The sequence below is a fragment of the Bombina bombina genome, chromosome 4 (assembly GCF_027579735.1).
Source record: "Bombina bombina isolate aBomBom1 chromosome 4, aBomBom1.pri, whole genome shotgun sequence".
NCBI lineage: Eukaryota > Metazoa > Chordata > Amphibia > Anura > Bombinatoridae > Bombina > Bombina bombina.
Genome location: NC_069502.1, coordinates 414,609,772 through 414,622,776, shown reverse-complemented (window position 1 = coordinate 414,622,776; position 13,005 = coordinate 414,609,772). Strand labels below are relative to the sequence as shown.

Genomic DNA, 13,005 nt, shown 5'->3' with positions numbered 1-13,005 from the left:
GGTGAGGGGTGTATTTATAGGCATTTTGAGGTTTGGGAAACTTTGCCCCTCCTGGTAGGAATGTATATCCCATACGTCACTAGCTCATGGACTCTTGCTAATATGAAAGAAATGAATTTATCAGGTAAGTTCTTACATAAATTATGTTTTTGCGCATAGGAGCATACTGGGATGCAGCTTCACTTTGACTATATAAAAGGCGTCTGTCACTACTGACGCGTTTCGCTCGTACAGGGCTTTGAGAAAGCCCTGTACGGGCGAAACGCGTCAGTAGTGACAGACGCCTTTTATATAGTCAAAGTGAAGCTGCATCCCAGTATGCTCCTATGCACAAAACATTAATAATAGTTATTCAACATAGAACCTAGCAATACTAGCGGTGGTGTACTCAGGTGTAATTTCCCTTCTAACCGAGTGGGTAACGCCATGTTACTAGATTTAAGTTAATCGTAATTTACAACTAGATACCGCAATGATTAAAGCATAACAGCATTACAACTGGAACTTCGTTCCAAAACATATGTGGGCAATCTAGTTTGCAAATATAGTACCAATAATATGGACAAGAGGTGTACTTAATATTAACAAAGTGCAAATAGCACTACAGATACTAAGTGGGGACATGCCGGGCTATTATACTGTAATCTTTAAATAGTGGATAAACTCCGCTATTATATTTAGACGGCTCAGAGACAACCTACATCCGGGTATAACTAACCGGTATTGATCACAGTTTAAATCTGTTACACTGGAGGCACCTAACAGTTACTCAACTTATAACGTATAAGCACTTGCGGTTGCGAAATTAGATATATTACCTTTTTCTCAACTATATGGATAACGCTAAGTTGGTAAATTAAGGATAGTCTTAATTTACAAGTGTACACCTCAAAGATAATAACGCAACAATAATAGATGCTATTCGAGTTCATACCGTTTGTGGAAAACCGAGTATAAACATTAATAAATAAAAATTATATCAGATACTTGAATTAAAGTTTAATCAGTGAAACAATACTATACATAAGAGTTGGGCACACACTATGTTACTATAATCATTGATATTATACAAACAAATATATCATTGACACACGGCGTGCATGTAACCCTCATCCGGGTACAATAAACCAGTAACAAACACTGTTTTGAAACATACATTGTATCCAATGGAGCTCAATAAACAAGTATAATCTATATCTCCCACTTGAGAGATCAGAGAAACACGAAATAATATTAACCCTATCTAATTTAGCTTCTGTGATGGAAAGATTTCGTAATATAAATGATTTAAAATGATATGCTCTCCAATCGGATAGCATTTAAACCACACACATACATATGACTAACTTTCCACACACTAGTTATACAATCTGTGTTACTCTGTAAGAAATGTAATATACTATATATAGAAGCTACCATCAAAGTGTATATTCAGATCACCAATATTCAAATTAATTATTATCAGATCCATATTCTGAATTGAATGTGATAGACACTGTGTACTCCCCAGCCACAATCTTATGTATTGTATGCGGACAATAGAATAAGTGTATGCACACAAATAGTATAAATTCAAAGAGAGAATCATTAACTCGTGTACTTAACTTATGATCTCTGCTGACTTATATTGCATACTGGCAACGATTAACAACTGCTAATACAGGTTGATATTGAACCAGTACCACATACTGCATATATAGAGACAGCATTTAATGAGGAAATCATGAATTTCTGTATTGATCAAGTGATCTCTTTATACATATAGGGCATGGTGACAGTGGTTCAAGATTACACAATAACCTGTGAGATTCTAGATACTGGATCTGACCCCAAAAGTGATCATAGATACACTACCTTTGCTCATAATACTTTCCCATTCGAGGGACCGACATTGTTAATTAAGGAATGCATAGTAGTTATCTATCTTAATTATTTAAATCATAACCCTGCAGTAAGGAGTAGAATTATCTCTCCCTTAATATATCAATACACTAAAATACCTGCTACAACTAGGATTATTTAACAGGGTACCTTACACCATTGACTCATGTGATCAACACATTAATATCAACTCTTGTACCAATACAGCCAGGGGTAACCCAGAATTCTATAACCATCTGTGTGATCCTAATATAAGTACCACAATATACTACTATTCACTATATTTATATCATTGAATGAATCACAGATTGAATTTAGACCCACAATTCAACGATTAGTAATTCTAGTATTTACAGAAAGCTGCAGCTTTCCACCTGATACTATCTATAATAGGCACCCTCTAGTTACATGAGGGCATAGGAGATCTTTATATCCCAAACTGCCATATTGGTAATGACACATTGCATGACATATATTTAGGCATCTACTTTGTGTCCTCAATATACAACAGTGATTAAGACAGCTTCACTTTGAGTTTTTTTAAATTTCTGTGTTGTGTGTATAATTGTTTACAGTTTTTAATGGAAACTTTAATAAAGGTTATATTTTAATTTTTCTCTAACTTGTACCACTCCTAAGTCTGGGCATAGAGTGCTAAATTATTATATTAGTCCACAAATCATTTCATATATAGAGAAATATTTATTTATAAATAAATAGAACATATTCCGTTATGAAAACATTTTCGCAATATGAAATATTTGCATTTTCATGTAGAATTTTCGAGGAGAATACGTCATGGACTTTGCGCAACAGATTGGGGTTTAAGTGTTTTGTTATTTCTATTTGTCTTCTCCATTGACTTCTATAAGGGAATGCGTGAACGTGTACACAATTTGGGATTACGCAGGTTAATGCGCAGAAAATAAGTTATTTTGCAACTTGTAATATCTGTGCAACCCCAGATGCAAAAAAGCCAGAACGTGCGTAGTGTTTTCGCAACTGTGAAAAACAGATTTGCCGTGCAACTTGTAATCTTGCCGTAAGGTTGTTTGCAAAAACCACAATTTTCCAATTTAAATTGCAGCAACGGATACAAAATAAATAATGAAATAATGACATTTTTTAGATATTTAAATTTGATATATATATACAATTATTTGAGGATACTTAGAAAACATTACAGAAACCATCCTGAATGCTGCTGGATTGTCATATGGTTGGATGTCTGGCCTGCTTCTTGCTGCACCTACCCAGAGTTTTGATTTTCTGGTTCTGCCCCAGGTCCACCAAGGACATGCCTTATGCTGAACCACTCAAAATCAATCCTAGGATTGAAGATTTGTACACCTGGGTAGCACTCTTCCCCTTATTCACGGGTGGCAAAATTGGGCAGAGACTGGATATCTTGGGAGAAAGAGTGCTTGGGGATATTTAAAATATAACCTTTATTTGTTAATTTAAAACAAAAACAAAAAGCTTACACACAATTCACATATATACAATGTTTAAAAACACAGGATTTGGTCGGATTTTAGGTAATCCAATATTCTTTATTTGAATATAGTGGTTGTCGTTTACATTGAACGTTTATTAATATATCTTAAGTCAGAGATATCTGTAGGGATCAGTAGGAATCTGATTTTCTTGTAGAATAATAAATCTGTTGTTCCTGAACTTGTGGTCTAGGTCACAAATTAGGTGGTCTTATTGGATATTCTGTGAGTGAGTACACAGTTATGCAATTTTTATAGGAACTACTCTAAGATTATAAGCAGCGAAGTCTGGTTTGTATTCTGTCTTGATGCATATATTGGGATTTGGATTTAGCAAATCTAATATTACTGCTTGATTGAAAGGAAATATATATGCAGTATTAGTATAGATATAGAGTAGATGTTGTTCTTAGCTTATGTTAATGAGCTAAATCTACTATTATAGCAATTTCTGTTTGAATGTACAGAGATAGTCGTTGGATATATTAACAGACTGTGAAATTAGACTATTGTGACTGCTATCTATATATGCTCAGGATTTTGCCTAGTATATTTCTTGAAACAACAATGTATTTCTTTACTGTTGTGCTGAACTTTAATGTTTTATAGCTGGTTCGTTTAAACCTGATTATTAGCAAAGTGCTGATAGTCACATTTTTCTCATTCAGCGCTACTTAAATTTACTTTACTTATAAAGTCCTATGAGTAATAGGTCGGCTGAGATAGATATTCTTAATGTCTTGTTAATATAATGTAGACTCAGTTTTGCTGCTGAATTCAGTACTTATTCTATTGATTTCTAATGTTCCATATAAAGATTGCTACATATATTAACATATGTGTGCTCAAAAAGTTACTCGATAATCACTAATTGTGCCACAACTTCTGATTAAGTTACAAGTAAAAATCTCTATGAATACTACAAGATACTGCAATAAAGCTGCAGCGGTAAGAGAGATTCGTTCTGATACTTATAGTAAATCTAGTATTTTGTTTTTGTTAATATCTATATACTTTTTTTCTACCGGTAATCTCTGAGTATATTTCTAAGTTTGTACAGGCACGGCTTGCGGTTTGGCGTTTTCGGTATTTGTAACTTATTAAATATTGGGGTATTGTATCTAAATCCCCGATTTTAGTACTGATATACTTGTATTGCCGCCTTGCCGCAACTGCCGATTACTCGTGTAAAGTCCACGGTACTAGGTAGAGCCTTGTTTAAGAAATTCTAAGCTGTAGTCTAAATGTTAACAACCCACAAACATAATACTGTTATTTACAATAAGGACCAAATGTCCTGCTAGTTAAAAAAGTTGTTAGGAGGCATTCACAACAATCGTTTCCCTAACATGTTTCGCCACTAACGTGGCTTTTTCAAAGGGTACGGCGCGGCCGGGTTTGTGTCTTTTTATTGGCTCGCACTCGTTCTCCTATTGGTTGTTCTTTTGACAAATCAAGAGGTCCGTTGCAGGGAACCTATCACTCGGTGCAAAATGACTTGTACATATGTACAGTTGGATACGATTGGAAGAAAATCTTTTCTCAGTCTTACTATGTGTATTCTTTTGAATCTGTATGAATGAAGGTTCGTAGGACATAAGTACAATTATAATCCGTTTATTATGTTATTTGTACCGTGAGATCTTATGAGCTAAAAGTGTATATAAAGAATGAGAATTTATTTGGTTGATTGTATGTTGTTTGTACTGATTGCAAGTACTGATTTTTGATGATGACAGATAGTATCCAGTTGTAACTTGGATACAGAGTATATGGCAAAGAACAAGTTACTTATAAGGAATTTTTCTAGAGAGAGAGTTTAAAAATCAATATATGTTTTTGAGCTTTTCATATAATATTAGCCTTGTTATTAGCCTAGTTAACCCCGATGGGATATAATAATATTGATAAATTTAAACGTAAATAGATATACTGATGTAAGCTAGTCATTTTAGCCTTCAGTATAATGACACTAATGATGGTGTGTGACAAAATAAAATAAATAGTGATGAATAAGAAATTCTAGTGAGATTGTTTTTGTAATTACGGCTGTATTGACATATTATGACAAGTTGTCATATATATGTATTTATTTAAATAATAAGTTGTGTACTTTTATTACTGTATATATAGGTGCACCTTATAAGTGTAAGGATAGTATCTACTTGTATATCGATGTACTATATTTCAATCTTAATATATTTCAGTGCAATTGTGTTGTGACATTTTTGGGGTTGGTGATAATGAATGAATAGAGATGATGCTTCTCAATGATATTTTGAATCTTTTCAAATGCTAGTGTGTCTGAGTATCTAATAGTGCTAATAGTGTGAAGATGTGAACATTCATAAATGATATTGTTTAGTGAGAACAAGCTATAAGTACGTGCTCTTATAAGAAGTGAGGATGATAAAATAGTTTAGTGACATTGTAAGTAACTGTTAATTTAGTGTCTAGTAAGTGATAACTCTGTGGCAGATGTGCCAGTGGAGATGTGAGTGTAGAATTAATTAAGATTTGTGAATTATTTTTGGTGCTTGAGAATTCTAGTCTTGATTGTTAATCTTGTTTTATTATTTACTAAGATTTGACTTTTTATTCATATTTATAAATATGAAAAGTAATTATTGTGCTCATTAAGGCCATTGGGTTGTATAGAGTTAAGTAGATATATCCATCTACTTTCGTGTTGGAGCAAGCTTGTTTCTTTGTCTCCTCCTCTGATTCCAAAGTTGACTTTTTGTATACCACAACATTTTAGCCCTTCTGGTTTGCCTTGATGGAATTTGTAAAAGTGATGGGCTACTGATGAAATGGTCTTCTTGTTCTTTAAATCTTTGGCTGCATTTCGGATATTGCGCACATGTTCCTGTACCCTCGTGCGTAATTTGCGTGTTGTCATTCCTACATAGATTTTTGAACATTGACATTGTAGGACATAGATCACTCCAGTGGTATTACAGTTGATAAAAGATTTGATTGGATGCTTTTTATCAAATCTGTCCGTGATAGTTGTTGTTTTTTTCAAAAATTTACAACTGATGCAATTTCCACAAGGGTAGGAGCCAGTTTGTATGCTGCCAGCCGTAGTTTTCTTTTTGTGAGTATAGTGGCTGGGGCTTACTAAGTCTTTTAGGTTTTTTGTGCGTCGATAACTGATATCTACTTTGGGTCCTATGAACTGACCCAAAGTATTATCTGCTTGCAAAATGTGCCAGTGTTTGTTAATTATTTCGATTACATCCTTGCTTTGTGCATTATAGGTTAATATTAATCTGGTTTTGCTGTCATTTGTGCGAATCTTAGGTTTCAATAACTTCTCACGTTCTGTTTTTCTTGCCTTGTTCTTTGCCTTTTTGATCAAAGATTTACTGTACCCCCTCTGGCTAAGCCGATCTGTTGTTTCTTGAGCTCTGATTTTATATAAATCTGGTTCTGAACAATTTCTTTTGACCCGCAGAAATTCTCCAGTGGGGAGGGATTTGATTGTACTTGGGGCATGTGCACTTGTATTATATAGAATAGTATTGGTTGCTGTTTTCTTTCTGTACAAGTCTGTCCCCAACATGCCATTACTTTTTTTAAAAATTCTCAAATCTAGAAAGGAGATTTCTGTTTGGCTGGATTCATAAGTTAATTTGATATTCATGGTATTCTGGTTTAAACTCTTTAGGAATATGTCCAGTTTTTCTTTGGGTCCTTCCCAGATTAGTAAGATGTCATCTATGTATCTTAGCCAGAGGGGGATATGTTGAGTAAACTCATCATTCTCATCAGTGAAGACAGTATTGTGCTCCCACCAACCCAGGAATAGGTTGGCGTAAGTGGGTGCACAAGCTGTCCCCATCGCTGTCCCCCTTGTCTGCAGATAGAATTGATTGTTGAAAATGAAATAGTTCTTCTTTAGTACAAATTCTAGTAATTTCATCACAAAATTATTGTGATTTTCGTCCTCTTCTGTTCCTAAATTCAAATAGTATTGAACTGCTTCTAGTCCTAGCTCATGTTGAATGCTAGTATAAAGGGCCTCAACATCTGCGGTGACAAGCCAAGATGTGGCTCCTAATTGGATGTCTTGTAAGTGCTGAAGTGTCTCCATAGTATCTTTTATATATGAAGGTATTTCTGTTAGGAATTCCCTTAATCGCTGGTCAATATATTTACTAGCTTTCTCTGTCAAGTTTTCATTGCCTGATACTATGGGACGGCCGGGTGGATGTTTGGCATTTTTATGTACCTTTGGGATCAGGTAAAAGGTGGCTACTTTTGGATGATTCACAGTCAAGAATTTTTTCTCTTTTTCACTGATAATATTGTTCATCTTAGCTTGAGTAATGAGTTCTTTATATTGTGTGAGAAATTGTTCTGTTGGATTGCTCCACAGTTTTTTGTAACAGGTTTCATTAGTTAGCTGTGTATTCGCCTCTTTTAAATACCTCTCTGTAGGCCAAAGGACAATATTGCCGCCTTTGTCCGCCTGGCGGACTATTACATCATCCCACTTTTGAATTTCGGCTAAAGCACGTTTTTCTCCTTTAGTTAAATTCGGTAAAGGTGATTTAACTTGTAAGTTAGATATTTCTTTGCAGACAATATTATTGAAAATTTGGATACTTGGGCTAGTGGACGATTTGGGTATATACTTAGATTTATTGGTTAGATTGTTTCGCCAATTTGTACTGTCCTGTATTTCATTTTCTTTTAATAGATCTTCCAGGTCTTGTAATATTTTTAGGTCTTCTATAGTCCACTCTGTGCCTGGGTCATTCTGATTTTTTACATCTGCATATTGTTTGCGTAACAATAATTTTCTTAGATATAATTGTATGTCCTTTATGTTCTCGAATTTATCGAGTGTGGTACTTGGGCAAAAGGATAGACCTTTGGCAAGTAAAGATACATGGTCTTCAGACAGCATTTTATTAGATAGATTTAATACTTTCATTGTTTCATTTTGATTTTGGAGAAAGGACTGGGGCTCCTTTTGTAGGGATTGTTGTTGTGCCTGGTTTCTCTGATGCTTCTGGTTCTTGTTGCTTTTTTGTTTGCCCCCCCTACCTCTTCTGGTGGGTCTGGGTTTATATTGGTACCTTCCTCTAAAAAACCTTTCCTTTTTCTATTTTCCGATTGTACTGGGACTGAATTGACAGATCTCTCAGGGGTTGGTTCATCTATAGGGTTATCAGATTCTTCACCTTCTGTTTCTGTGTCACTTTGTATGATTGTTACTCTTTGACGGTTTGTAGAGGTGTTAGAGTTAAATTTTCTTTTCCATTTGTATACCCTATTATTTTGAAAATCTTCCACGTCTCTGTTTAATTTCCCCATCTTAGTTTGTTTAATTTCTGCCTCGTATCTGTCTAATTCTTTTTGGTATTTTTTGTAGGAGGTTTCAAAATCTTTAAGTGTCTCAAATTGTTTCAATTGTTCATTTTGAGATTTTATTAGTTCTTCTAATCTATCATATTCTGCAGTGTCGTGTTTGATAAGGATGTTCATCAATTTATTAGAGCACTCAGACAGAGCTTCTTCCCATTCTATAGTTAGTTCTTTTTGCTTAAACTCAAATGCTGGGAAGAGTTGTATTCTGAGTCCTCTGGGGATCAATTTTCGTTCAAGATACTTATCAAAGAAATGGTGATTCCACCAAACTTTATCTTGCTTGTAAAGGTTTTTATGAAGTTCACGTAGTAGTTGGTCTAGTCTATCTGGTGTTGGTTCTGTATTTACTGGCTGTGTTTCGTTAAAGACCTCTTGGAAGTCTGTTAAACGTTTATTGTTTCTAGTTATCCTGTCCTGTTCCAATTTATTTGCCATATTTTTAGTGTATATTATTCACAAATGCGTGCTCTATTAGTGTCACCTAGTGGGCTAGGCAGAAAATTCAGCAAAGAAAAAACGAAAGTACTAATGGCACTGCTAAGGGTTAGGAATTAGGGTAGCCTATTAATCTCTGAGTTTATAGATACAGTCTGTCTAGGTTTGTATCTATAATTCTGTGTTAATAACAACTTGGCTGAGGTGCTGTGTACTTGTATACTGAACCACTCAAAATCAATCCTAGGATTGAAGATTTGTACACCTGGGTAGCACTCTTCCCCTTATTCACGGGTGGCAAAATTGGGCAGAGACTGGATATCTTGGGAGAAAGAGTGCTTGGGGATATTTAAAATATAACCTTTATTTGTTAATTTAAAACAAAAACAAAAAGCTTACACACAATTCACATATATACAATGTTTAAAAACACAGGATTTGGTCGGATTTTAGGTAATCCAATATTCTTTATTTGAATATAGTGGTTGTCGTTTACATTGAACGTTTATTAATATATCTTAAGTCAGAGATATCTGTAGGGATCAGTAGGAATCTGATTTTCTTGTAGAATAATAAATCTGTTGTTCCTGAACTTGTGGTCTAGGTCACAAATTAGGTGGTCTTATTGGATATTCTGTGAGTGAGTACACAGTTATGCAATTTTTGTAGGAACTACTCTAAGATTATAAGCAGCGAAGTCTGGTTTGTATTCTGTCTTGATGCATATATTGGGATTTGGATTTAGCAAATCTAATATTACTGCTTGATTGAAAGGAAATATATATGCAGTATTAGTATAGATATAGAGTAGATGTTGTTCTTAGCTTATGTTAATGAGCTAAATCTACTATTATAGCAATTTCTGTTTGAATGTACAGAGATAGTCGTTGGATATATTAACAGACTGTGAAATTAGACTATTGTGACTGCTATCTATATATGCTCAGGATTTTGCCTAGTATATTTCTTGAAACAACAATGTATTTCTTTACTGTTGTGCTGAACTTTAATGTTTTATAGCTGGTTCGTTTAAACCTGATTATTAGCAAAGTGCTGATAGTCACATTTTTCTCATTCAGCGCTACTTAAATTTACTTTACTTATAAAGTCCTATGAGTAATAGGTCGGCTGAGATAGATATTCTTAATGTCTTGTTAATATAATGTAGACTCAGTTTTGCTGCTGAATTCAGTACTTATTCTATTGATTTCTAATGTTCCATATAAAGATTGCTACATATATTAACATATGTGTGCTCAAAAAGTTACTCGATAATCACTAATTGTGCCACAACTTCTGATTAAGTTACAAGTAAAAATCTCTATGAATACTACAAGATACTGCAATAAAGCTGCAGCGGTGCATGCCTTATGCTGCCCACAACAATCTCTGCACATGACACACGTCGCTCACAACCCTGCTCCACCCACTTCTGCCCTGCTCACAAAATATTGGTGAGCCACAGTCCACAAGTTTTCATACCTCATCATCCTAGAAAGCCTATGGGAAATTTTAGGAGGTAATATCAAACTTCTGCTTCTATCTTTATAAACATTTAGAAAGGAGATAGGTCTCATGGTGTAGAATTTTTCTCATAGTGCTGTTTTTATCACTGTTGCTCCCACGTGCAATCCATGAACAAATATCTAAATTTCTTATCATATCATGTTATCTTTACAGCAAATTATTTTACATGGTTTGACTGTCTGGGAATATTATCAAAATCAATTATATTTTTAAAATTATTTTGGACTTTAAATAAAATGTGCTATCTCAAATCACTTTAACTTATAGGGGTCGATTAATGAAGCAGCGGATGCTGCTTCTGACCCACGCCGCTTCAGTTCCGCCTGAAGCGGAAGTTAAGCAGCGGTCCTAAGACCAGCAGTTCACAATGATAAATGCTGACAGCGAATGCTGACTATTTGTTTTTATTTGTGCAATGGCTTCTTTTAAAAAAGAGCAACACACAAATAATTAGTTAAAAAATAGTTTTTTGCAAGTTAGATTACAGCTATTGATATTGAACATAAAAGAAAATCTGTTGAACATTGACCCTTAGGGACAGTTTGCTATCTAAACACCATAAAAGCATAAAACAAAACGTTTTTTTATTGAGCAAGGGAAAATGAATGTAATATAAAATGCACCCAGAGACAGAACTTTTTTTCACTTTCTGCGATGAGATTTTTTTAGTGAAAACTTTTCTGCAGGTCATTTTTAAATAAAATAAAATAGTAAATTTGTCAGTTACACTAAAGCACCAGATCAATTGCAATGTGTTGGTTAACTGGAGAATAAAGCAATATTTAAAAGTTGTATAATCTAGTGCAGTAGTTGAAAATTGCATTACAAATTAGCTGCAGACAAAAAAGTAATAGTAAAATGTCTCTTGAATTAATTTGTTTCCTTTTCTCTTAGTTTAACATAGAAATGTAGTAATAAAAAAGGTGCATTGCTCATACGAACATCTTACATTCAGAGAAAAACAGCTTTGCAGACTGTGAAAAGCTAGGGAACGAGCTTGCAAAAATCTCAGTGCCAGACAACAAGCAATGCGCTGCTGCTTTGCAGCACTATTGCATATTTGATTGTTGTCTTCAAACAGCACTTTGCTCTGAATGCACTGTGTTAAGGAAAACTTATACAATGCAGCCAGAGAACAGCTCTGTTTAAAAAGAACAGCCTAATGTGGAGCAGCGCTGAAAAGTTAGTGCTAACAGTTCCTGTTCTTTCTGCAGACATGCTGCATTTTCTGCGATGACATCTCAGATCACTCTATGTTCTGCCTTGGGGAAAATGCATTAATATATTTTAAAATACTTTACATGAAAATCATCTCTTTAATGTCCATTTATGTGTATAGCTGGAATGTGAAGTGCTTAGTTTTACATGAATTTGTCATTTGAATATTTAAAAAAAATATATAAACATACATTTAAACTGGGAGTTTTGATTGATAAATACTGATGAGTTCTATTTAGTGCTTTCCAATTGTCAATTGCTGGGTAATCTTCTGATGCATTACAATATAAAAATAATAATTTTAGTGTTAAGAAAAATATCATTAGAAACATATATTTTAACTTGGTTATAGGAATGACCATATTTTGTTAGCTCAACCATTTCCTATTCTTTCTTTTGCAGGCCAATAAAGCAATCAGTGCTATTGGTTTTGTTACGGCCGCAGCTGGAGCATTCTCACTTCTTGGTATATTTCCAAACAAATCCAGACACGGACATTAAAATCACTGAACAAGTTTATCACATTAATTTTTGGAATTAAAAAAGGGAATTTTAGCAAAATGCTTTTAACTGAGTGAAAATGTGGTTTCTATTCAGAATATGGTAAACTTTATAACTAAGATGGGATTTTATAAGATCCACTGTGGGATTGTAAGTGTGCTATTTATGTAGAGTGCAACTATATCTCACAATGAAATGGAACTTTGTCAAGTAATATAAAAATGAATGTATACCACAACATTATTGGCATCCTTGAATACTTTGTACATCATCTTCTGAAATAATTTGCAATGTTTCTACTTTGTTTTATCAGAATATATTAATGGGATGTTCAGAGGTATTTAACGAAAAAATATTACTTTTCAACTGATGTAGTGATTTCACAGAAGAAAGATAAAATACGACCTGGATAGCATTAAAGCACCCTTCCCGAATATTTGATGTAGATATATGAGTTTATTAAATATTTAATAGAATATTTAGGGCCAGAAGTGGCCTGCTGTTGTCAGCGCACGTCACGATAACCAATATCGAGCCTTCACTAATTTAAGGTGAAAGTAAACGT

The 13,005-nt window shown here is 34.1% G+C and overlaps 1 protein-coding gene across 4 annotated transcripts in view; it reads left to right on the top strand.

Moving 5' to 3' along the window:
* PLAAT1 (phospholipase A and acyltransferase 1) overlaps positions 1-12,680 on the top strand; it is a 717,153-nt gene extending 704,473 nt beyond the window's left edge. For all 4 annotated transcript variants that reach the window (XM_053710223.1, XM_053710221.1, XM_053710225.1 and 1 more), the window contains one exon: positions 12,342-12,680. In XM_053710223.1, coding sequence (XP_053566198.1) covers positions 12,342-12,440 — 99 coding nt within the window. In that variant the 3' untranslated portion in view covers positions 12,441-12,680. The remainder of the gene's footprint in view (positions 1-12,341) is intronic.
* The last annotated feature ends 325 nt before the right edge of the window (positions 12,681-13,005 follow it).